The sequence below is a fragment of the Nematolebias whitei genome, chromosome 21 (genome assembly GCF_014905685.2).
Source record: "Nematolebias whitei isolate Nwh7 chromosome 21, NemWhi1, whole genome shotgun sequence".
Classification (NCBI taxonomy): domain Eukaryota; kingdom Metazoa; phylum Chordata; class Actinopteri; order Cyprinodontiformes; family Rivulidae; genus Nematolebias; species Nematolebias whitei.
The window spans coordinates 30,863,406-30,887,919 of record NC_056518.1 but is presented as its reverse complement, the minus strand read 5'-3'; the positions used below and the strand labels follow the sequence as shown (position 1 = coordinate 30,887,919).

Sequence of the window (24,514 nt, the reverse complement as noted above, 5' to 3'; positions counted from 1 at the left end):
GGGAGGGGCTTGTCAGGGAGCGCCTGGTGACCAGGTCTCTACCCATGGGGCCAGGCTCAGCCTGAACGAGCAACATGGGTTTGCCTTCCTGTGGGCCCACCACCTGCAGGAGGTGCCATATGAGTCGGGTGCATGACTCCATGTGCAGTGGCCGAAGGCGGGGGCCTCGGCGCTCTGACCCTGGTTTACCAAAGCTGGCTAATGGGACATGGAACGTGACCTCTGTGGTGGGGAAGGAGCCTGAGCTTGTGTGTGAGGTTGAGCGGTAGCGACTAAATATACCGACTGAGGAGGAGAAAGCAGCGCTTTACTAACACTGTGTTCAGTGAAGGTGGCTGCTCAGTGATGTTGTCAAGAGGTGGAAGGAATACTTCTCAGACCTTCTCAATCCCACTGGAACATCTTCCACGGAGGAAGCTGAGTTGGAGGACTTCGGGGTTGTTCTGTTCTTAACTGTGGCTGAGGTCACTGAGCTAGTTAAAAAGCTCCACGGCTGCAGGGCTCCGGGGGTGGATGAGATCTTCCCTGATTTCCTTAAGGCTCTGGATGTTGTGGGGCTGTCTTGGCTGACACACTTTTGCAGCATCGCGTGGACATCGAGGGCAGTGCCATTGGATTGGTAGACTGGGGTGGTGGGTCCCCTCTTCAAAATGGACGAGAGGACGTCCTCCAATTCTAGGGGCATCACTCTCCTTACCTCCCTGGTAAGGTCTATTCAGGGGTACTGGAGAAGTGAGTCAGGTCGTTGGTCGAACCTCAGATCCAGGAAGAACAATGCAGGTTCCGTCCTGACCGTGGAACACTAGACCAGCTCTTAACTCTCACTAGGGTCCTCGAGGGGTCATGGGAGTTTGCCCGTCCGGTCTACATGTTTTTTGTGAACTTGGAGAAGTCATTTGACCGTGTTCATCGAGGTACACTGTGGGGGGTGCTCTGTGAGTGTGGGATTGGGGGCCCGTTACTAAGGGCTGTTCGGTCCCTAGAAGCGAGAGTTTGGTTCACATTGCCGGCAGTCAGTCAGACCCCTTCAGGGTGGGGGGACTCTGCCAGGCCCAGACCTCCTGCATCAAGTTGAGGTCCCCAAGGTCTCCTGATCTGCACCTGGTTCAACATGTGACTAATTTCAGCTTGGAGTTATTATTGTTTTGATTTATTAGTAATAAAATTAAAAACAAACAAACAGAAAAACAAACAATTATAGATTCTACAAGGAAATTATTATTGTTTTACTTTTTGTAAATATCCCTGCAGGTCTCGCTGCAGATCCTCGTCCTCAGCATATTTCCTCTTGAAGTAGGCAACCTTCGACGTTGTTGGACACTTCAGTCCCTCACTGAGGACAGGAGCTGCTGGGGGACACTATGTGGACAGGAGCTGCTGGGGGACACTCTGAGGACAGGAGGTGCTGGGGGACACTATGTGGACAGGAGCTGCTGGGGGACACTATGTGGACAGGAGCTGCTGGGGGACACAAACAGATCTCAGATCAGCAGCAGAATTATTCTTCAGACATTCTATTCTGCTGACAGGTAAGATATTCTTTATAACTTTTACCCGCTCTAAATGACTGGAACGCCCCTTTAAGACAGAAAAACTGACTTGCTTTTCACAGAATCAGCAGCCGTTGCCATGGAAACAGCATCCAACCAGGAAGAAAACCACAGAAATGAACTAAAATTAAATAAATTTAAAGTACATTACAGTAAATAAAATTATCCACGCTGAAAGAAAACAATGAAAATGTTTAAAACAATAAAATAAATTGTGTTAATAAATAAATTTATTTTAAATATAATTCGTTATTAAAAGTTACTGCAGTAAATTGTTTAATTTGCTGATGTGCTTTTATTTATTAAACTTTAAACAGTTCAAGGTTCTGATTCAGAAATCAACTTTGTGTCTGAACTCCTCCCTGCTGCTGCTGGAGGAAGAGGAGGAGCAGAAAGGTGGAGGTGTGCTCCAGTAAAACCCAGTTTTTGACCGGATTAACGCTCAGTAATCCCAACAAACAACAAACTAACAGGAAAATGAAAACTGACCTCGAGTCTAAACACGTTGAAGCTTTTTAAACTTTTACGTGTTTTTAGTTGTTTATCAATAATGCATGGATTAATAATCTGGGATTGAGCTCCTACCTGCCTCCTCCAGGAGTCTCAGCGGCTCGTCCTGCGGCCTCACACCGACCTGGAGACGCTGCTGCTCGGCCTCAGCTCCGCGGGTCCTCCCGGCAGATCCTCTCCGCCTCGCGGCAACAGGGAGGCACGCGCACTGACTGGTGCTGACGCAGGCTGATGTTCCCTGTTGCTAGGAGACCGTTTGCGTCACTAAACCTTCACGAGTACAGCTGTAGCCAGATGTTTGCAGATTCCCTGTGTGCGTTTATTTGATTCTTTACGGTAATTTTATTTGTGACAAGATTTATAAACAAGAAGTCACGTGTTCTCTAGGTGGAGCCTTAAAGGGGCAGTTCAGACATTTTAAAGCTGCTCTGTGAAAGTTTTCATTAGACATTATATCTGACAGAAGGTAAAGACATTTAATAAACATTAATGACACAAAAAGATAAAGAATGCAGTTTTATTCAAGTTTAAACCAGAAGAAAAATCAAAAACAAGAACTTGTGTGGGCGTCAACATAAAAAACAGGTAAAAAAAAACATTTTATAAAGACTTATTTATTGCTAAAGTAAACAGAACTATGTTAACGCATCAACATGGACTCTGTTGAACTGTAGAAATATCTGTACATTTGTGGCACAACACTCGTGTGGAACTTCAACAGCAGTCCATTTGGAAATAATTTTGTTTTTGTTAGAGAACCAAAAAAAAAGATGAAGAATCCAAACAAATATAGTTTTAGTTTTTCATTGTAGTGAAGCTCCCAATGCACCCGAGTCCACCCAGAAAACCTGCAAATAAAGATTTTCTTAAAACAACTTGGTTTTTTAACATCCCACATATATTTTTTACACTTTTTAGCAGTTTTTGAGCTTACTGCAGCAGAAAACTTACTACATAACCCAGAATTCTACATACTTGTGCAGTACTTAGCTTCCATGATGTTCTTGTTGTAGTTTAATCAGTTGGCTCCTTCTGTGCTGACTGAGGCCACAGCTGATACGTAATAAGGGCCTTCTCTGAGGTAGGTCTTCAGCCGCATGTAATTTGGACTGCCCAGTATTTCTGCAGCTGTAGACGAACCCACAAGAGACCCCACCAGTTCAAACTTGGCATCCTTGGCCTCCTTTGTTTGACCACTTGACCGATCCAAAATGAACTCCATGAACCCAGGGGTGCTCATCATCATCTTCTGACCCCACAGCTGACCGGCAACGGCCTGGAACACACAAATAACGATCATTAAGTGGATCAGGAATACAAATAAAATTGTGGTAGTTTGAAAACAGCATTTACAGAAAAGATCCGTAAAGCTCCGCAATGAAGCTCAGGAAAAGGCTGTGTGCTTATGCTGCAAATCATCTCCATGGGCTTGTTGGACAAAAGATGGAACCAGGACTCAGTCAGGGACAGAAGGTCTTCTGTTTGATGCTCTGGCTGAAAAAAGAAGAACTCATCAACCACTCGAACTTTTCAGGCACAATAACAACTTATTTTATACATAAATACCTGTAAGGTCAGAAGTTGTGATATGGCGTCCAAGCTGCGAACTCGAAGCTCTGTAGCTCCAGAAGCAGCGAGCTGACTCATTCTCGAGAACACAGCCTTGAACTCGGCCCCTGGTTACAGAAAACATGCTACCTCTTTACAATAAGGCTCCCCTTATATATGGCTAATAAATAGTTTATAGATACGTTATTAATCCCTCTATAAACACTTTATAAATCATTAATAACTGCTTATTATGCATTAATTAAGGGTGACAGAGACAAAACTGACTAGCTTCTTGCCAAATAATGATCCAAATCTGCCACCTATATATTTCATCTACAGTTGTTATATTAAACATGTCAGACTAAGTTACTACCTTGTGAGCACAATAAGCGTTTGTAAACCTATTTCTGTACTTTATCACTGTTTAATTATTAGTATCTACAACTTAGAGATGCACAATATTATCGGCCGATATTAGCATTAAATTTAAACATCGGTCGTTCCATCAAAATAACTCACTGATATAAAAGGCGCTGGTTTTGTGTGACAACCCTGTGACAAGGAGCGCGAGCACGTGATGACGTCACGTGCACCTAACGGATCTGACCACGGCGGAGAGGAAGAAGTCAAAATGTCGGCGGTGTGGAAGGTTTTTTTTTTTTTTGTTGACGATGTCAGATTCTGAAGATTTGTGGACTACGTCGAGCCTCGCTGCATCGTCCCCAGTCTGAGATATTTTTCTGACGCAGCCTCACCCGAGTTACAAGTCGTCATTTTCAACATCATTGAGAAGCTAACAGCCGATAGCACTTGTGTGAGTTTTACCACAGACGTTTGGACGTCGTGTTAGCCCCGTTAGCACGATTAGTCTTACGGAACAATGGATAGACAAAAACTTTGAATTTAAAAAGTCTGTCCTTCATGCACAGGAGTGCAGAGGATCCATCACTGCAGCTGAACCTGGAACGAACCTCCACAAGTGAGACAGCATCGCAGGTGACTAATGCTAATAAATAACATTTAACACTTTTCATTTAATATAAGTCAAAGTGATATACATATGGCTGTTACTGAATATATGTCACCAGCTCTTACAGCTGTTGCACAATTTTGTAGCAAATAAGCCTAAATAAGAGGAATATGTTCTGACAAAGGAACGTATATAAAAAATTGGTATTGGTTATCGGCCAAATGTTTTAACATATCGGCCAAAAATCCAATATCGTGCATCCCTACCAGAACTAATATTACATCCTAATAAAATTAGGTTTACAAAAGCTTAGTGTGCTCACACGGTAGTAACTTAGTCTGAAATGTTTAATACAACAACTCTAGATGAAATATATAGGTGGCAGACTTGAATCACTATTTGGCAACAAACTGGTCAGTTTTGTCTCTGTCACCCTTAATTAATGCATAATAAACAATTATTAATAGAGGAATTAATAACGTATCTATAAACTATTTATTAGCATCTATAAGGGGAGCCTTATTGTAAAGTGGTACCGAAAACACACTGGAAAGCTCATTAAGTAATTCAAAGAAAACTACAACGTATTTTGTTATGTGGCACCACAGAGCACTGTTGCACTTTATATCCAAAAGAAAGACCAGTTTAAAACACAATAGATTTTTCTTCATTATTTTTACCAGGATTATAGTTATTGCTCTTTTGGAGGTGACTTGGTGGGTCCAAGTCTTAAAATATACAAAACTTGCCTGTTTTCTGCAGGACCTGCTTCCCTTCGACTGTCGATCCAAGCAATCCCAACGTGTCCAGGGCCACTCCGATCATCGTAGGGTCTGGATCGAGGGTCATCTCAAACACCTTGTTCAGGAAGGTTGGGTATGCTTCACAGACCTGCTGTGGGCTGTCCATGATGGCCAGGGTCCCAAAGAACTTCACCAAACCTAAACCAGCAATATCTACTCTGTGAGGCACTAATTTTGGACATTTTTACTTCCTTTCCTTTTAAATCAAACCATATTTTCAGTTTTGGCATCCATTTCTGTTACAACAGAATTAATTGTTTCCATCATCTTAAAATTCACTTAATGCATCAGTTACACTTAATTTATCCAGAATAAAACACTCAAACATACATAATTTGTTAACATTAAACGAAGAAAACAGTTTCTTGTTCAGGATTAAGTTTGGAGTCTTTGTAAAAATATTTACCAGGTAGGTAGAGTGAGGACAAAGTATCCGTCTCTGCTCCTCTGATCATGTTGGAGATCTTATCCATGATCCCCTGCTGAGCTAAATACTGACGACCGTGCTGAGTGTGAGCCAGAGTGGTCACCATCTCTACAGCCGTGGCCCTGATTTAAAATAAAAACAGCAGTATAAGTAAAAACAAGATGCCAGACAAAAGATAAACATTTTCTTGGTGTAACACAGTCACCACCTAAGTAACACATCATCTCCTGTCAGTTCACTGAGCAGCTGAGAGAAGAGGCCACTGTTGGCACAGTAACCAAGAGAAATGGGAGAAACAGATGAGATTTCCACCACCAGCTGCAAGACAACAAAACAAAAACAAGTAGAACTTCTTAATTTTTAGTAAGGCAACTTGGATTATTATTATTATTTTTTTTTTATAAAATTTGCCACAAAAAAACAAATTAATCAAACAAAAAATTAATTAATCTTGCTGCTTCCATAAAAAACAAACAAATTGAAATGAACATTGCATTTAATATAATAAATACAATTCGAAAATACCCCAGCGTAAGTTTTTTTCTCTCGTATTTGAAAGAATATGCGGCAGTTTGATTGTACCTCGTATATTCTGTATCTGATAATGTCACTTGTGGTCATCACATCCTTCAAAACATCCAGCAGGTCACTCTTGAATAATTTGTCTAAGCCAGGCTTGGAGTGGCTTATCTTAGAAAGGGAATGAATTGCCTGCAAAAGAAAACAAAGTTGCTGAACACGCTGTAGATCTGTGTAAGCGTTGTTTAGCCCTTTCCATAATTCAGCTATCACCTGTTTTGCCACTGACATCTTTTCCTCTTTAATGCAGAGTATCATCGCTCGTAAGACATCATGATTGTTGAGACATTCTGTGATGGCTTCTGGGTGCTCCACGATTCTCCCAATCTGAAACATAAATAAAATCAGGAAGATTCAATTTAGCTAATGTTTTGGTAGTGGTTTTCTGCTGTGCATGTGTACAAACATCCTACCTGCGTCAAGGCCAGAATCTTAACGGTGTCATTAGGATGGGCCAATCCGCTCTGCAGCTCAGCTCTATAGTTCTGGACCAGATGGACTGGGCTGAGAGCCAACAGGATGCGTTCAAGGATGTCCACGCACAGCTCAACCTGCGCCCTGTAAGCAATGCTCACATTAAATTAGGAGATCTATACATGCTCATGTTGTTCATGCTGCTGTTTTCATTCATACTCTTTTGCTCACACAGACTCATGTTCGTGCTGCTGCTGTTCGGCTTATTGTTTTTGTACTATTAGTGCTTGGTCTTTCTTTTACAATTTATACTTTTTTTGGATGTAACTGGGACCCTGTGTGCACAATTTCGTTCCACCACATGTACCACATGTGATGCGAATGATAATAAAGAAACCTTGATATTAAACATTTATTTGCAGCTGCTGTTGAAGTTCCAGATGTTCTCTTTTCACCTATCACACATTACGTCAGGTTTAAATCCAGAATGTGGAACCACTGGCGTTTCAGCCTTTTTGCAAATCTGTGACTTACATGTGTGACCTTTTATTTTTATTGATTTATTTTTTTATATTATCTACTTGCATTTTTTTTTGTATGGACCTAATTGAGTATTTAATAAAGGTGATGATGATGATAAAACTCAGGCTGAAACGACATCTTTACATTTTGATCAACAAAAATATCATATAATAGCTTCATCATACTGTATGTAGACGCTTGGCCATTACTTCATTTTACAAAAAACATTTTAAAGCCATAATTATTATATTAAATGATCTCGCGTAATAAGCATTCCCATACAGGACACAGTGCGAAGTACGGGAGAAAACGATGATAATAATTACACCTCAGTTACAAAAATAAACACTCATAGCGTAAAAATTAAAATGTTCAAATTTAAAACCAGGGAGAGAAGAGAGCTGCTCACTGAACTTACCACATGTAGCCACTAAGCTAGCACGCTAACAACTAGCATGTGGTCATTTGAACTCTTTTAGCTCGATAATATTGACTGTTCCAATCTGCTGCTCGTATATCTACATGTTGGCAACAAAACCAAAGCACACCATCTGACTCAAAAACCAATACTTATGATGCAGCGGTTTCCAGCTGAGTCAGGTAAACAAGTTGGAACGAGAGTCGAACCGAACCTGTTGTTTGAGTCCAGCAGAGAGAAAATCACGTCCAATCGTTGACCGCTCACTGACTCCCTCAAAGCGCTCGCAGGGATGGCCAGCAGAGCGGTTTTTAAGCTCTGAAGCTCTTCAACTGGGTCTTCTACACCCGAGATTTCCTCCAGTATACACTGAATGGTAGCTGCCATGTCTGTGAATGTTTTGGGTCCTAATTCTTCTTCTTCTTCTAGTTTTTACATCAGCATCAGAGCAGATGAAGCATTAGCGCCATCTACCGGTCAGAATGGGAGGAGCAGCTTGACACCGCTTCACGTTATTGTATAATAAATAATTAATATTATATGGATATTATATTAAATTATTAAATTAATAATAAAAATATATATGTGTATGCATGTATGAATGTATGTAAATGAATAATATGCTAAATTACCTACCTTAACTTCACTTAATCTAACTGTCTGCTGGAACAGTGGTCTACAGCCTTTACAATTGGAAGAGCCATTATTACTATCTCATTTACTAAATACCATTTGTAAAAAGCCACGACTTTACCGTTAGAAAGAAAACAATACAATTTATATCCTGATGCATGCTCAGTAATCCAGGTAGAAAAATCTTAAAAAGTTAAGTCTGGTCCTCTGGACATTCAAAATTAATAAAAATAAAAGCAAAAAATAAAAAATGTAGAAACGTTTCGTCTTTCATCTGAAATACTTCTTCAGTCTGAGGTGCTGTATTCAGCTCAGTTTTATAAATTGCACCTTCTCATAGTGGATCAACCAGTTTGCTGCTGACAACCATAAATAGGCTAATACAATTTATAGATTTAGTGAAAAGTCAAACCACATTTAGCTCATTTCACCTTCCATACATTCCGTTACTGAACTGTTTGAATGTACCTTTATAGTGACTGAAGAAGAAGTCTTCTGGAAACAAGACGAAGCGTTTCAACAAAGAAGAATCCGTCCAGAGGACCTGACTTAACATTGTTAGGTAACTTTATATTATTTGATGTAAGTACCAGGTTTTTGTAAAATAAACTGAGTTCACACATAGATTGCAAAAAATCTGGACAGGAGCCTACTTAAATTGTTTAAATTGAGACTTTACTTTAAAGTCTAAAGTAAAGTCAAATACGCCTGAGTTTTACTTTGCTCAGGTGTATTTTTGTTCAAAGTTACAAGAAGCCACTTGAAAGGAGCTATGAGACACAACAAGGTGACCTTATCAGACAGGTTGGAAAACATGGGATTTAAAAGTTCTGCTTCCTTTACTTCCAGTATTCTTTTCATACCTTTGTAACTTTATCTTAATTACAAGAAGAGCTACAGTATTTTGGGGTTATTTGAGCAGCCTTTGGGTAATGGGCATGGTATGTCCTGACCGATGACCAGTCCATCACATGTGACTCTACCAAAACAGAGACACACAAACTAAATCAGAGTCACTCCTTGGGTCAATTTAAAACACTAACGTGCATATTTCAGACTGTGTGAAGATCTCAAAGACCCAGAGTAAACATTAAAATAAAAAGATTTCCCAGATGAGATCGTGTTGTGAGACAAAAGAGATCATGCCACCTTGACACATTTTACTTTTACATGCACGGATGTTCTACTATAAGTGATCCTTGCTCCATCACACCTCAGCCTCTACTATGTTCCTCAAGATAGTTTATTTTAATTTTTTTACTGGAACAACTGACACTATTTTAATTAAAATCAAGAATAGATGGTGCCATCAACAATACATTCTTCATCCAGTTTTAAAATTTTGTATCTGAGGTTGTGGGAAAAAGTAAATATCATATAATGGCACCATGATAAAAATGAACACATTTGCATTTTGATATCTGTGGGTTGTATACACTGACATTAGACTTTGTGGAAATGTCTCAATTATGGTAAAACAGAAAGTTATCGACGTTAGGAACTTTGTTTAGGACTGAAGGGCACTACTAACTTCCTTTGGCTTGATTCAGCTGCTCTTTATTAAAGTTGCATGCATTCTGCAGGATAGCGTCCCCTGGAAGAGGACCTGTCTTCGGTGTCAGGTGCAGAGTTACGTGCTCTTAGTGTTTCATGGAAATGGAAACCCTGTGTGTAACCGTTGAAGAGCCTGCCGGTCTACACATCACCTGGGGGTCATAAAACAGATGAACAACAAAACAGCAGCTGCTATGCAGGTACAGAGCAGATTTTAAGCTTGACTCGAGGATTTTAAATAATATTTAATCCGCTACCATTTTTTGGAACTCGTACTCTCTTCGTCTTTTCTTAAAATGATCTTCCAGTGCTTCTTGTGCAAGTTGCGCACTCATCAGTGGTGCTTCCTCCTCTTCAACGTGATGCTCTTCCATGCCTTGTTGTTTGGGGCAGATTTTGTTGAGGAGTACCTCCTGCAGCCCACGCCTGTGGTATACACTGATGGTACGGTCATCGGGGTGCGAGAAAAAGCAAGGAAACTAGACCTGAGCACCTCAAAGGAGAACGTGTCCAAGTCCTACACTATTTCCAACCCTGAAGCCTGCAGAAGCTCAGACATCTTCCTCCTCACTCTGGTCTTCAGCTCTTCAGCTAATCTCACCCAAAGAAATGCTATCAGAAAGACATGGGCAAACCAAACACTAATCCGAGGCTTTCCAGCAAAGACGCTGTTCTTTCTGGGATCGATTCAGACCTCTGATACACAAGACGACCTCATGGGGGAGTATGAACGTTATGGAGACATAATCCTGGCGGATGAATCAACTCATGGTCTAAAAGAGAGGACACTGTTGGCTCTTCGTTGGATTATTGCCTTTTGTCCTCTTGCACGCTTTGTTCTGATGACTAAAGAGTCTGTGTTTGTCAACCTGCCTGCAATTGGGAGTTACCTGTTGGGTCTTCACAGGCACCCTGAAGATCTGTATCTGGGTAAGGTGATCCAGAAAGACTCTCCTGACAGGAACCCCAACAGTCCCAGCTTCCTGCCTCCCGCTCTCTACCCAAACAAGTTCCTTCCTGAATACTGTGATGGAGTTGCCTACGTTCTGTCGCAGGATGTGGTCCGAAAAGTGTATGTGGCGTCTGCGGCAGTCCTGGCACCCGTGCCTATCGATGTTTTTGTTGGTCTCTGCGCTCAGAAAGCAGGTGTTGCACCGACGCACAGTGCCAGGTTCTCCGGCGAGAGACACATCCACTACAACGTTTGCTGCTACCGGCATCTGTTCAGCTCAGCAGGAATGGAGAGCCATGAGTTAGAAAGAGTCTGGAAAGATCTGGAGCAGAAAGGTGGACAATGCTCTCTGCTGAAGACATATTATGGTCTGGTGAAATGCAAAATTCACACATATTTGGACAAACTGGCTCTGTTCAACTAACAGGGGATCGTGTTATAAATAGGGATTAAAAATGTATAGTTTGGTTCTGCTTGAAGGAATAAGGTAAATGTTGACGTAGGTTGTTGTGTAAATTTGACTTCTTGTGAGGGAACCACCTCAATAGAAGGAGCAGGAGCTCCTTTTCAATATTTTGCCTCATTTTATACCAATTTAAACAACTCATAGATTTTATTGTAAGCATGTCATTACGCTGGTGATGATTCTCAGTCATTCAGGACATGGTTAATCCAAAAAAAAGTTAAAAACAAAACAACTCGACTTTATTTGTAACTGAAGACGTTTCGCTTCTCATCCAAGGGGTTTCTCAGTTCAATGAAACAAGGAGTGTGGAGTTCAAGTTATAAAGCTGTGGTGTTCTATAAGCTTGAATAATGGAGATTCTTCTATGGTGGAGAGTGAGAGGTCAATCTGCATGTGTCAATCTGCATTATGCAAGCATACAGAACACCACAGCATTATAACTTGAATCCCACAATCCTTGTTTCATTGAACTGAAAAAGCTCCTCGGATGAAAAGCGAAACGTCTTCGGTTACAAATGAAGTCCAGTTGTTTTGTTTTTAACTTTTTTTGGATTAAGCGTGTCAAGTTTTAACATTTGCATACCTTGCAAATTCTTAAACACCACTCTAAGTTTCTGCTCTGACTATTAAAAAACATTTCAAAAAGTGTTTTACTTCTGTTATCACATTCGTTGGAACAAGAAGTTATTGTCTTTAATGTTCTTCCTGGATCTTGCCAGACATCCAGTGGCCAGGAGGAGGCACAACATTGGCAGCAAGTTTGTATTTAGTACATTTTATTTGATCTGATGACATTAAACACCATAACATTCATCATCATTTTTATATCCATATTAATTTTTAACTTTTAGTATGTAATTTACATTTGTGTGTGTTTATTCTAATTAAGACTGATGTAACCAAAATATGCCTAAACGCATCCCTTTTTATCCTCTAAATGTTGCACAAACTTTCTTTTTCCTCTTCCACAAAGGAAATTGCTCTGTTCCTGCACCATGAGCCGACCAAACAAACCTTTTGGATGTTCTGTGTTTCTTGCCCGTGGTTTAACTGAAACACCTGATTCCATGTTGGAGACTGTGTCTGCTGAGTTTCCCCAAACTGTTGGCCTCTTTTATTCACAGCAGCATTTTGACACCAAATGGAAATATATAAATATAATTTTAAAAAAAAGTTCATACTAGAAAAGACTCAGTAGTTAAAAAGACCAGAGCCTTTATTTGTGTTTTTAACACTATGGCGTTAATTTATGTCAAAATCTATTAATCCATGAATACTTCTGTACCCAGCTGATATAAAAAGTTTACTGTTATGGCTTAAGTATCTAATAAATGTGTATACTTTAAGATGAGGTCCAGAAAAAAATAAATTAAAAGTGAACTCAAAGTTAGTGCTTAATGTGGTATTGCAGATTTATCCTAAAGCATGTGTGAGTGCAGTTATACTTCATTCAGTCCTGGCTCAGATTGTTGTGGAAGTTTGGTAAAAGTTTCAAATAGAACATTGGACGCAGGGTCAGGGTAAAGCAGAAAACCTTCTGCCTCTCCATCCCTGCCCTCAGCCATAGCCATAGGAAGGGCATCTGACATTAAACAATTCTGTCAAAACTAATATGCAATATGTGTAATCTAAGCAACAACATATCAGATTGGTCGAGGCCCAGGTTAACAACAAGCAACACTGGTGCTGTTGACAAATGGCGCTACTATTAGTTGAAGACCATGAGGAGGGAAATGTGTCAGGTGACAGAGGGAGAAGAGGAAAGTCAAGAATGTAGGACTGAGAGTTGCAACTCTAAATGTGGGGACAATGACAGGCAAAGGTAGAGAGCTGGCTGACATGATGCTGAGAAGGAAGGTAAATGTTTTATGTGCCCAAGAGACCAAGTAAGACAGCAAGGCTCGCAGCATTGGAGGAGGGTTCAAACTGTTTTACCATGGTGTGGATAGAAAGAGAAATGGAGTAGGGGTGGTTCTGAAGGAGGAGTTGGTAAAGAATGTAGTAGAGGTGAAAAGAGTAAAGTGATAGAGTATCCCCAGGGAGGAGAGAGTGGTGATCGGAGTAGACCTGAATGGACATGTTGGTGAAGGAAACAGAGGGGATGAGGAAGTGATGGTAGGTTTGGTGTCAAGGAAAGAAACCAGGAATGACAGATGGTGGTGGATTCTGCCAAGAGAATGGATGGCTGTAGTCAACACGAATTTCCAAAAGAGGAAGGCACATAGAGTGACCTATAAGAGTGGAGGAAGGAGTACACAGGTAGACTAGATTCTGTGTAGACAGTGAAACCTGAGGGAGATTGGAGACTGTAAGGTTGTGGCAGGGGAGAGGGTGTCCAGACAGCATTGGATGGTTGTGTAGAATTACTGTTGTTATGAAGAAGAGAAAAATAGTGAAATCAGAGAAGAAGACCAAATGGTGGGAGATGAAGAAGGAAGAATGTTGTGAGAAATTCAGAGAGGAGCTGTTAAAGGCTCTGGGTGGTAAGAAAGAGCTTCCAGATGACTGGACTACTGTAATTATAGAGACATAGGAAGGTACTTGGTGTGTCATCTGGACAGAGAATGGATAGAGAAACCTGGTGGTGGAATAGTGAAGTGCAGGAAGTTATTCAGAGAAAGAGGTTAACCAAGAAGAAATATGACAGTGAGAGGACTGAAGAAAGGAGATGGGAACTTAAGGAGATGCAACATAGAGCAAAGAGAGAGGTAGCTAAAGGCAAAGCAGAAGACGTACGATGAGTTGTATGGGAGACTGGACACTAAAGAGGGCAAGCAAGGTTCGTACTGATTGGTGAAACAGGGTGATCAGGCTAGAAAGGATGTGCAACAGGTTAGGCTTGTTAAAGATAGGAATGGTAATGACAACTAACAAGTGATGAGACAATGATGGGATAATGAAAGGAGTATTTTTAGGATCTAATGAATAAAGAGAATGAAATGGTTCGTCTAATTTGTCTGTGTGACCCTGTGACAGACTGAAGACCTGTCCAGGTGTCCCACGCCTCTCTTACAGTGAGTGTTTTATGATGGATGGTTGAATGATGGATGGATTATGGTGATGGATGGATGATGATGGATGGATAATGAATGAATGGATGAATGTACGAATAATGAATGATGGATTATGGCTGGATGGATGAATGAAGGATAGATGATGAATGGATGGTTGAATGATGAATGGATGGAAGGATGGATGGATGAATGAAGGATAGATGATGAATGGATGGTTGAATGATGAATGGATGGAAGAATGGATGGATTTGAGAAAAGTCTCACTTTAGAAACATAATTTATAAAATTAAAGAATTGTGAAAGATGAAGATGAATTGTTTTAAGATGAACAGAACATTAAAATGTGTTTAAAGTAAAACTCCATCAAATGATCTCAGTGTTAATCTGACGGTTTATGAACTCAAAGCTACTGTACGTATATGTGCGGAGAAATTCAAAGTGTTGATACAAATTCAGCTGTGCTCTGTCAAAACCAATCAGGATGTTTTGGGTCAAAATGTTTATATTTTTAATTCTTAAAAACGAGCTGAAATGTTTGAAATGAAGCCGATCGGCTCAGGAAGGACGACTCCGAGGAAACAGCAGCAAACTTTATTGACAACAAGACTTTGGTACAAAAAGGTGCTTTAACTGAGCTGCAGGTGGTCAGCATGCAGAGCGCAGACCAGGGAGAGCGGACCAGGGAGAGCAGGTGTTGTAGTAGCTGAGAGTCGTCCCAACACGCCCTCAGAGCTCCAACAGGTCAGGCCTCTTCTCTGCTTTAACTTCAACATGCAGGGCGACGGGCGACAGGCATTCCTCCAGAGACTCTCATTATTTGAGACTCTTAACCCAGAACTGTTGGTTTTCAAACCGGGGCTGGGATTTAGGAGACCTGATATGGAACAGAACCAGGTCTCAGGTCAGCCCTGGACCAATAATCCTTCCACACATGCAGCAGCATTCACAACAAGGTCTCATGCAGGTCTGTGTGCTCTCAGCTGTGGGAGACATGTCTCATCTCAAGGTGTCCCAGGAACCTCATCTGCAGGACAACCTATGGAGGATAACATCTGCATGACATCATCTGTAGGACAATGACTGCAGGACATCATCTGTAGGACATGTGCAGGACAACATGTGCAGGACATCATCTGTAGGACAATGGCTGCAGGACAACATGTGCAGGACAACATGTGCAGGACATCATCTGTAGGACATTGTCTACAGGACAACATCTGCAGGACAACATCTGTAGGACAACCTGAACACTTCATCAGAGCATGCAGATGTGTCTACACCATGCCTGCATGCCTGGTACATTTGTATCAACAATGAAGATGTCCTACTTAAAAGTATCAGACGTCCAGCTGTGCAAGGGACCAGATCCAGCTGTGCAGGGACCAGAACTTTAAAATCAGAACCGTCTCGTTTCAGTAAACCTCAGAACTTGTCCTGGATGTTGGACTCACCCTGACTCAGCTGAACTCTTATAGCACGCAGTCACAGGTCAACATGGAGGATTTTACTCCAAGTTGTTGAGCTGTCACCATGGAAACGGGTTCTTCAACAGGTTAATCCAACATGGCCGCCCACACAGATCCATTTGTTCTGACTGGAACCTTAAACTTCTGGAGGATTTAATCTAACCCTCTTTAAGGTTTAGATTAAATCTTTAAGCTTTAAGTGGAAACAGGAAAGTAAAACCTTCAAAATAAGAGTCTAGCTCTGTCATAGCTCACCAAAATAAAATAAAAACCTTTCAAGCATTAAAGTCACGTGTGTGTTTCTGTCAGCTTCTATAAACTCTGACACTTCATTGTGTTTAAACTTTATGGATTTATTTAGTGCAGCATGACAGAAAACATCCTGGGGTCAAAGTGAGAAGCTTGGGAGACGTTTGGAGACAGTTTGGGGGACGTTTGGAGACATTTTGGACACTACCTGTGAGACACTGCCTTCGGCTTATATTCATCAGATCGGTCCATAAGATGGTAATTATTATAAATCAGCCATATTTGTATGAATGCTTATTAAGTATTCATGCTTTTTGGTTTTGGTGCAACTTTAGCTTTTTGAAATATTTAGCCTGTTCTGCTATTTTTCCCCTCATAGAAAATGAATTGAGCTCATTTTACATCGTTCACATCTTTAGATCTGTTTACAAACTTTTACTGCTGCTTTCACATTTTGTTCTGTTTTAGCTTCTTTGTGAAAAATTTTAACTTTTTTTCCAGCTACTTTCAGCTGTTTTGTGCTATTTTCAGATTCTTTTTCTAACATAATTTTTGTGCTTCTTCTAATTTCTTTCCACTAATTTCAGCTTATGTTCCTTTCAGGCAGCACGGTGCCGCAACTGGTAGAGCTGCTGCCTCTCAGCGAGCAGGTCCCTGGTTCAAATCCCAGTCCGGGGGCCTTTCTGGGTGGAGTTTGCATGTTCTCTCCGTGCATGCGTGGGTTTTCTCCGGGTACTCTGGTTTCCTCCCACAGACCAAAAACATGCATGTTAGGCTGATGGGCAACTCTAAATTGTCCCTAGGTGAGAGTGAATGGTTGTTTGTCTCGTTTGTCTCTATGTGTCCCTGTGATGGACTTGCGACCTGTCCAGGGTGTACCCCGCCCCTCGCACAGTGATTGCTGGACATGGGCACCGGCGACCCCGGTGACCCAAAATGGAAGAAGTGGGTAAAAAGATAATGGATGGATGTTCCTTTCAGCTTACTTATGCAGGTTTCAGCCTTTTCTGTTATTTTAGCTACTATTTTAGCTTGTTCAGCTAATTCCACATTTTTTTGCACTTGTTTGGGCTTTTTTCAGCCTAATTCAGCAAATATATGCTCGCTCTACGTCCTTCTGGTAACTTAAGCTTCTTTTTGCTTTTTAGCTACTTTTCAGCATTTTGTTTTTTTTGGTTGCTAATTTCAGCTTTTTTTCAGATAATTCCCACTTTTTTGTGCAAACTTTTGCTTCTTTCAGCCTAATTAGACAAACATGTTCTTTCTACTTTCTTCTGCTAATTGAAGCTTGTTCTACCTTTTCAGCTACTTCTTGCATTTTGTAGCTAATTTGAGCTGTTTTCTGATCAATTCAAAATTTTCATGGTAATTTCTGCTACTTTCAGCCTAATCAACTTCTTTATGCTAATTTCAGCTTGTTGTGCTCCTTTCAGCATATTTCTGCAAGTTTCAGCCTTTTCAGCTATTTCAGCTACTATTTAGTGGTATTTGTGCTAAATTTAGCTTCTTCAGCTAAATCCACATTCTTTAGCTAATTTCAGCTTCGTCCACTTCCTTCTAGTAGCTTAAGCTTCTTTCTGCCTTTTCAGATATTTTTTGTTAATTTCAGATTTTTCAGCTTATTTTCCTAATTTCTATGCTCATTTCTGCTTATTTAATCCTAATACAGCAAATATGTGTTCTTTCTGCTTTCTTCTGCTAACTTAGGCTTGTTCTTCCATTTCAGTATGATTTTAGCTCATTTCAGCTGTTTTTCAGTAAGTTCGTCTGCAACAAGCATTTGCACTTCACAGGAAGTGTGATTTCTCTATAGTTATGACTGAAACGGTGACCTTTGAACCTAAAATAACTTTCAGATCAGCGTTAGTGTTTGATGAGTGCAGGTTTGTCAGAGGTTTGATTCCCTGACATTCGGAGTGTGTGTGTGCTCCTCATGTGTTCCTCAGTGTGTGCACAATAATAAGAGGGTCTGACTGAACAAGGCTCAGCAGATGTTTGACAGGAAACGATCCTCAGCTCGTCTCTCAGGAGGACCTGAATCAGTTTTTACTCTCAGCTCATCATGAATGTAAACGTGTCAGCCACTAAAGGTGGACCCAACCCGACCCGACCCCCCAGTCGTCCTTTCTGCTCTCGTTAACTTGCAGAACAAGCTGCAGGTGGAGTCATCTGTATAAAACATGGCGTCCGGCCCGGCGAGCGGCGTTACGCCTCCAGCAGGACGTGCCAGCGGCAGACCTGCTGTCCTCGACCCTCCTTCATGTCCTGCCAGTGGAGCTGCTCCTCCTCGCCGCTGCTGTTCTGACCCAGTGCCACCCAGCCCACCATCTCTTTGCGCTTCATGCTGCGGCGGTTGTAGATGGAGAGCAGCAGAGTGACGTCCGACAGCTGAAAGAGTGCCACCTGGAACACAAAGGTCTCCTTGTAGACCGGGTTGGGCTGGCCGCGGCGCATGGACGTCTTACACCGGGAGACCTCCTGACCCATGGAGTTCAATAGGGTCAGCCGCCCGTAGGTGTCTGCAGGGAGGAGGAGGAGTTTGTTCATGAACACAATAATAACTAGAGAAATTGCATTTCCTGCGAAAATGCAGCGCAAATGCTTATTACAGGAAAAACTTGCTGAAAAAGGACTGAAATTAGCTTAAAAACATTCTGAAATGTAGCAGAAATGGAAGAACAAGCAAAAAAAACAGAAAGAACACATATTTGTTGAATTAGGTTTGAATGAGCAGAAATGAGCAGAAAAATTTAAAATTAGCTATAAAAAAGCTGAAATTCGAAAAAAAAATTGCTGAAAAAGAGCTGAAAAGGGAGAAAAAAAGCTTAAACTACCAGAAGGAAGTGGAAAGAGCTGAAATGATATAAAACATGTGGAATTACCCGCTAAAGCTAAAAATGGCATCAAAAGAGCTAAATAGTAGCTGAAAAAAGCAAAAAAGCTGAAACTATCGGAAAAAAAGCTGAAAGAAGCATAGCAAGCTGAAATTAACATAAGACGTTAATTAGGCTGAAATTAGCAGAAATTACCATGAAAATTTTGAATTTATCAGACAACATCTGAAATTAGCTAAAAATGCTAAAAATGTAGCTGAAAAGGTAGAACAAGCTTAAATTAGCAGAAGAAGTTAAGAAGGCTGAAAGTAGCAGAAATTCCCATGAAAACTTTGAATTTATCAGACAACATGTGAAATTAGCTAAAAATGCTAAAAATGTCGCTGAAAAGGTAGAACAAGCTTAAATTAGCAGAAGAAACCAGAAAGAACACGTTTGCCCATTTAGGCTGAAAGAAAAAACTGAGCACAAAAGTGGAAATTGTCTGAAAAAAGTTGAAATTAGCTAAAAGAAAAAGCTGAAAAGTAGCTAAAAATGCAGAAAAAAGCTAAAATTACAAGAAGGAAATGGAGAGTTGCTGCATTAGGTTGAAAAAAGTTGAAATGAGTGCAAAAAATGTGCAATTAGCTTAAAAAGCTTAAATTTGCATAAAACAGTTATATAGTAGCTGAAATAGTAGAAAAAAATTGAAACTTGCAGAAATCAGCTGAAAGGAGCATAACAAGCTGAAATTAGCAGAAATAAATCAGAAGAAGCACACAAATGCTGTAGTTAGCTGAAATAATCTAAAAGGAGCAGAAAGCAGCTGAAAGTAGCTGAAAAAAGTTTAAATTAGCACAAGGAAGCTGAAAGAAGCTGAAGCAGAACAAAATATGAAAGGAGCCGTAAAATGTAAACAAATCTAAAGATCTGAAGGATGGAAAATGAGCTCAATTCATTTTCTATGAGAAAAAAAAATGGCAGAAAAGGCTAAATATTTCAAAAAAGCTAAAGTTGCACCAATACCAAAGGATTGTCCTGAAAGAGCTGATGTTTCTCTCTGTGAGTTTTCCGGACCATCAAAGTATTTGGTTTCTTTAAATAAAACGTCTGTTCAGAGCGGCGGCAGCAGGACGGAGGACTTCAGGGCTGAAGAGGTGAGCGGGTCGGTTTGGTGCTACAGCTGCTTGTTCACTAATGGATCAGGAAACGTGTGAAACTTCAAGGTTTCTTCATGGAAATAATGTGAGGGTGCAGGTCTTTCTCTGGCTAAACAGGGTCCAGAGAACCCTCAGAACCAAGTCTGGTACCCAGGAAACCAGCTGCTGCACGGATGAACTGCTGGAATATTTGGAGCTCCAATAAAACTAAAGAATCTGCGTTTGTGTTTTTATCTGAATAAAGTTTTAAACTGACTCGGGACTATAAACATTACAACAGCTGTCTCTGTGGGGATTCAAATGGACTGGTTCCGTCCACAGACTGAACGGGTCCACTCTACGGTTCTGAGGGTTGAGGAGTTCTGTGTAGTGTCTGTGGGTGTGAGCGCCCCCTGCAGACCTGGAGGCCGGCTGGTTGCCAGGTTCCTGAAGTGGCTTCCTTTGATGAGCTCCACAGACATGCGTCCCGTGGTGGCGTTGTAGGACAGGCCGACCAGCAGCTCGGGGACGCCGCCGTGGGTCAGGGACTGAGTGGACGAGGCGCTGTCGCTCTGAGACACGGCGGACAAACTCAGCTGGGAGTCCAGACTCTGCAGAGACACACACAGATTGAAACAGGTGCACGAGTCTTGTCTCAGGGTCCACCTGAGTCCGCCGGTCCCACCTTCAGGTTGCTGCGAGGTTCGAGAACCAGCGTGGTCTCCATCGTCCCCCCGTCTGGGTCCAGCCCGGCTAGACGCAGCACTTTCTCCCCCATCATCCTCTCACGGGACATCCGTCCTCCGAGCGCATACAGCCGGAACCGGACGGCGGACGTCTGCAGATCGGAGGGCTCCAGGCGCGAGAAGCGGACCGTCTCGGTGAAGCGCGGCTCCGAGCCTCTCTGCACCGATGTCTTGTGGCGTTGCTTCTTGGACGGCAGCAGGACCGTGTGCACCTGCCAGGAGTCCATGCCGCTGCGAGCCTTGTCGGGAATGTTCCGAGCGGCGATCACCGTGACCAGCAGCCTCTCCGAGTCGGGCCGGTACTCCAGAGACAGGTCCAGGTCCCCACATTTAGAAATGGGGGTTCGAGGCTGAGAGGCGACGTCATCGAGGACAGCTGCTTTCAGCTGCAACACAAGTGAATACACTTCATCAGGATGTGGAAGCAGCATTGAAGGAATGCATATCACCCGCCACCTGGACCGCCATGTTCTCAGGGCTTCTCTGAACCATCAACTTTAAAGATGGTCGACGCCTCTCCTCCTCCTCCTCCATCTGTTGTTCAGAACTGAAGCTAAAACATCTGTTTTCTTTGGGAGCCACCATACTGCTGGACAATCAGGATGTGGGCGGAACCCTCAAATAGCCCCGCCTTTCCACCCGCCCTCACAACTGGCTAACTGAGCTGTCAATCACAGACTGTAAGGCCTAAAGAACTCGTTAAATTGAATTGATTAAAAATAAAATCTGTTTAAAGAGACAGCAACAAAGTAAGAGCTACGAGACTCATTCTTATATAATATTTTAAATAATCATTTACTTTAGTCAGGATAAAGTCCCATCAGTTAACATGTAGGAGGCGGGGCTTGAACTTTGACCTCTGCAGGCTGCTTTACCCGAAGCTGAGCTGAGACAAGTTTTCACCTGAACCCGCCTCGTGGTCCTCATGAGGCCTGTGTGTGTGTTAGAGTGTGTGTTAGTGTGTGTGTGTTTGTGTGTGTGTTAGTGTGTGTGTTAGAGTGTGTGTTAGTGTGTGTGTTAGAGTGTGTGTTAGTGTGTGTGTGTTAGATTGTGTGTTAGTGTGTGTGTTAGAGTGTGTGTTAGTGTGTGTGTTAGTGTGTGTGTTAGTGTGTGTTTTAGTGTGTGTGTGTTGCATGTGTGTGTGTGTGTTACACAGTGTTTACACACTCGTGTGTAAATTCTGTTTTCATCTTTTTTCCAGTCAGGAAGTGAAACAGATAAATCCTGACAGTCGGGTTTAGAGCGACCCGTCTGGGTCCGGTTCACTGGTTCTGGGTCTCGGCTGTTCGCGTCAAACTGGGAACATGAGGGAGTTTCCAGAATGTTTCCCCAACGTTCTTGAAGTTCTACGTTTCCTCAGACGGGTCTGTGGACCTTCACTCGGTGCTGATCAGAACTTTTCACCATCTCAGTTCACCTTCAGTAACTCTGTGGCAACAAAACAACGCGCACGACAACAAAACCACGTGCACGGCCCAGAACCCGGTTCTGTGAGCACATCAAACATAAACCCAGACGAGGAAAAGTTCTGTGAAAGCCCGGAGCAACTAAAGGAGCTTCAGACTGACAGTGAGTCGACGTCGGGCTGTGGTACCTCTGAGCCGTCTGCAGCACCGTCCTGGTTCTGGTCCAAAGAGTCCTCTGCACCCTCGCTGCCGTCCGCGGCCTGCCGGCTCAGGCTGGGACTGTCCCCGGTTCTGGACGCTGGGATGTCTGAAGGTTTGTCCAGAGACAGCGTGGACGTCCTCACAGTCTTCTCCTCCAGAACACAGAGTGGGTCCAGGAACACCTGCCGGTCCGGAGCCTCCATCTCTGCAGGAAGGAAGCAGCAGAACTTTAGCAACTGGATGTTTGTGGTTCTGATTGGACCTCTGAGCCTGACAGGTCCAACTCATTAACTGTTGCTTTCACCGTGGTCACAAGTCTCAGGTGCAAATGGGCCCCAGGTAAGAGATTCAAGTTACTTTAGTCTGGGGTACCTTCACAGTCCGAGGGTTCGGTGCTGCCCTCCTCCTGGTCTGACAGGCGGGCGAACTTGTGGCGCCGTCCCAGCTGCAGCTGAGCTTTGTGGGAAACCTCCACACCAGCGTAGGCGGCCGCGGAGCGGAAACTCTGCGAGCGGGACACGGAGATCTCGAACTGCTTCAGGACCTGGTCTTCGCTGTCGGAGGAGCTGGTGACATCATCGTCTTCATCACCATAACTGCTCACTGGAAGGAGGAAGAGAGGGGAGAACTGAGGGCCCGACAGACAGGAGGAACACCGGGAGAAGTTCTGGAGAGGAAACGGAACGAAGGAGCAACAAAACCCTCCTGTCAGCTTCAATTTCACTGCTGTCAGTCTGGATAATATCGAATCATAATCAGATTAACAATAACAGATTACAGATTAAAACAGAAAAACGTTCACATTAAAGGTGTCTGTTCTGATGGAAGAACAGTTCTTTTCTTCTTTTCACATCTTTTCACGAGTTCAGCCAAATTTAAATTAAAAATGGAAGAAATGGTGTTTTTGTATCAGACTTCTGGTACTGAAGTGAGTAAAGATCACATTTCAGCCCTTAATCTGAGCTAAACTCTGCTGTTAAAGGCTGAACACTGAGAGAGAAAGAAGAATCTCGGGCTGAGGATCTGTCCGCAGTGAGCCGTGGTGCCGCCTTCTGAAAAGAACCGCTTATTTCTGAGTCCACGACCCGTAGAATCATCAAATCTGGTTCTATAAAACGAAGCTGCAGTGTTGTTAACATCGAGATGGCAGAAGGATGAGAAAAATGTTTTATTCTTGTTTATGTCGGGTTCCAGCACCGTGCGTGGATGATCCTGACCCGCTGCAGTCCAGCTGCATGTTCTAAAATGAATCAGTGAACTTTCTCTGCTGAGGAACGCAGGCGGGACTGACAAGGAAAAACCTTTGAAGCCTCCCAGTAACCCGAAGAGTTTTTGATTCAGAACGTTTTACAGGAAACTGGTTCCCAGAAGGCTAAACTTAGATCTCTCTGGTCCCTTTCCAGCCTCGGGCTCAGGCTCTGGCCTGTCATGGCAGCTGTCTCCATGATCCTCCCTCTGCCTGCACGGACCGAACTCTACAAAACTGTTCGGTTCCGCAGGGAAACCTTGGATGGTCTCTGTCTGCCGGACCCGGTTCTGGGGGGGCAGTCATTGTCTGTTGCCATGGTCATTATTATCATCGTGCTGCTAACAGGACCACAATGCTAGCAGCAGGCTACCACACTGCTAACAGAATCATTCTACTAATAGTACCCAGCTGCTAACAGAATCATGCTGCTAATAGAACCTCACTGCTAATAGGACCCAGCTGCTAACAAGACCATGCTGCTAATAGGACCTGGTTGCTAACAGGACCATGCTGCTAAGAGAACTTCACTGCTATCAGAACCATTCTGCTAATAGTACTGAGCTTTTAACAGCACCATGCTGCTAAGAGAACCTCCCTGCTGACAGAACCACTCTGCTAACAGGACCATTCTGCTAATTGGACCCAGGTGCTAACAGGATCATGCTGCTAAGAGAACCTCACTGCTAATAGAACCATTCTGCTACCAGGACCACTCTGCTAATAGTACCCAGCTGCTAACAGGACCATGCTGCTAATAGGACCCGGATGCTAACAGGACCACATTGCTAAGAGAACCTCACTGCTAAGTGAACCACACTGCTAACAGAACCACTCTGCTAACAGGACCACACTGCTAATAGGACCCAGCTGCTAACAGGACCA

General features: G+C 42.6%; 3 protein-coding genes across 3 annotated transcripts in view; 1 reads left to right on the top strand and 2 right to left on the bottom strand.

The window, feature by feature from the left end:
* Positions 1-2,851: 2,851 nt before the first annotated feature.
* psmd5 (proteasome 26S subunit, non-ATPase 5) lies at positions 2,852-8,147 on the bottom strand. The gene is made up of 11 exons (XM_037695576.1): positions 7,959-8,147; positions 6,804-6,948; positions 6,604-6,717; positions 6,394-6,522; positions 6,020-6,129; positions 5,791-5,933; positions 5,331-5,522; positions 3,627-3,736; positions 3,414-3,554; positions 3,036-3,336; positions 2,852-2,908 (listed from the first exon to the last, which is right to left on the bottom strand). The coding sequence occupies exons 1-10, from the start codon at positions 8,129-8,131 to the stop codon at positions 3,079-3,081; spliced, it is 1,515 nt and encodes a 504-aa protein (XP_037551504.1). The 5' UTR covers positions 8,132-8,147; the 3' UTR covers positions 2,852-2,908; positions 3,036-3,078.
* Positions 8,148-10,101: 1,954 nt separating this feature from the next.
* LOC119427393 (putative UDP-GlcNAc:betaGal beta-1,3-N-acetylglucosaminyltransferase LOC100288842) lies at positions 10,102-11,307 on the top strand. The gene is made up of 2 exons (XM_037694999.1): positions 10,102-10,131; positions 10,240-11,307. The coding sequence occupies exons 1-2, from the start codon at positions 10,102-10,104 to the stop codon at positions 11,305-11,307; spliced, it is 1,098 nt and encodes a 365-aa protein (XP_037550927.1).
* Positions 11,308-17,778: 6,471 nt separating this feature from the next.
* Positions 17,779-24,514, bottom strand: part of syt16 (synaptotagmin XVI) — a 10,772-nt gene continuing 4,036 nt past the window's right edge. The window contains exons 3-7 of the mRNA XM_037694814.1: positions 22,756-22,986; positions 22,371-22,588; positions 20,716-21,162; positions 20,452-20,641; positions 17,779-18,597 (exon numbers count right to left, since the gene is read on the bottom strand). Coding sequence (XP_037550742.1) covers positions 18,284-18,597; positions 20,452-20,641; positions 20,716-21,162; positions 22,371-22,588; positions 22,756-22,986 — 1,400 coding nt within the window. The 3' untranslated portion in view covers positions 17,779-18,283. The remainder of the gene's footprint in view (positions 18,598-20,451; positions 20,642-20,715; positions 21,163-22,370; positions 22,589-22,755; positions 22,987-24,514) is intronic.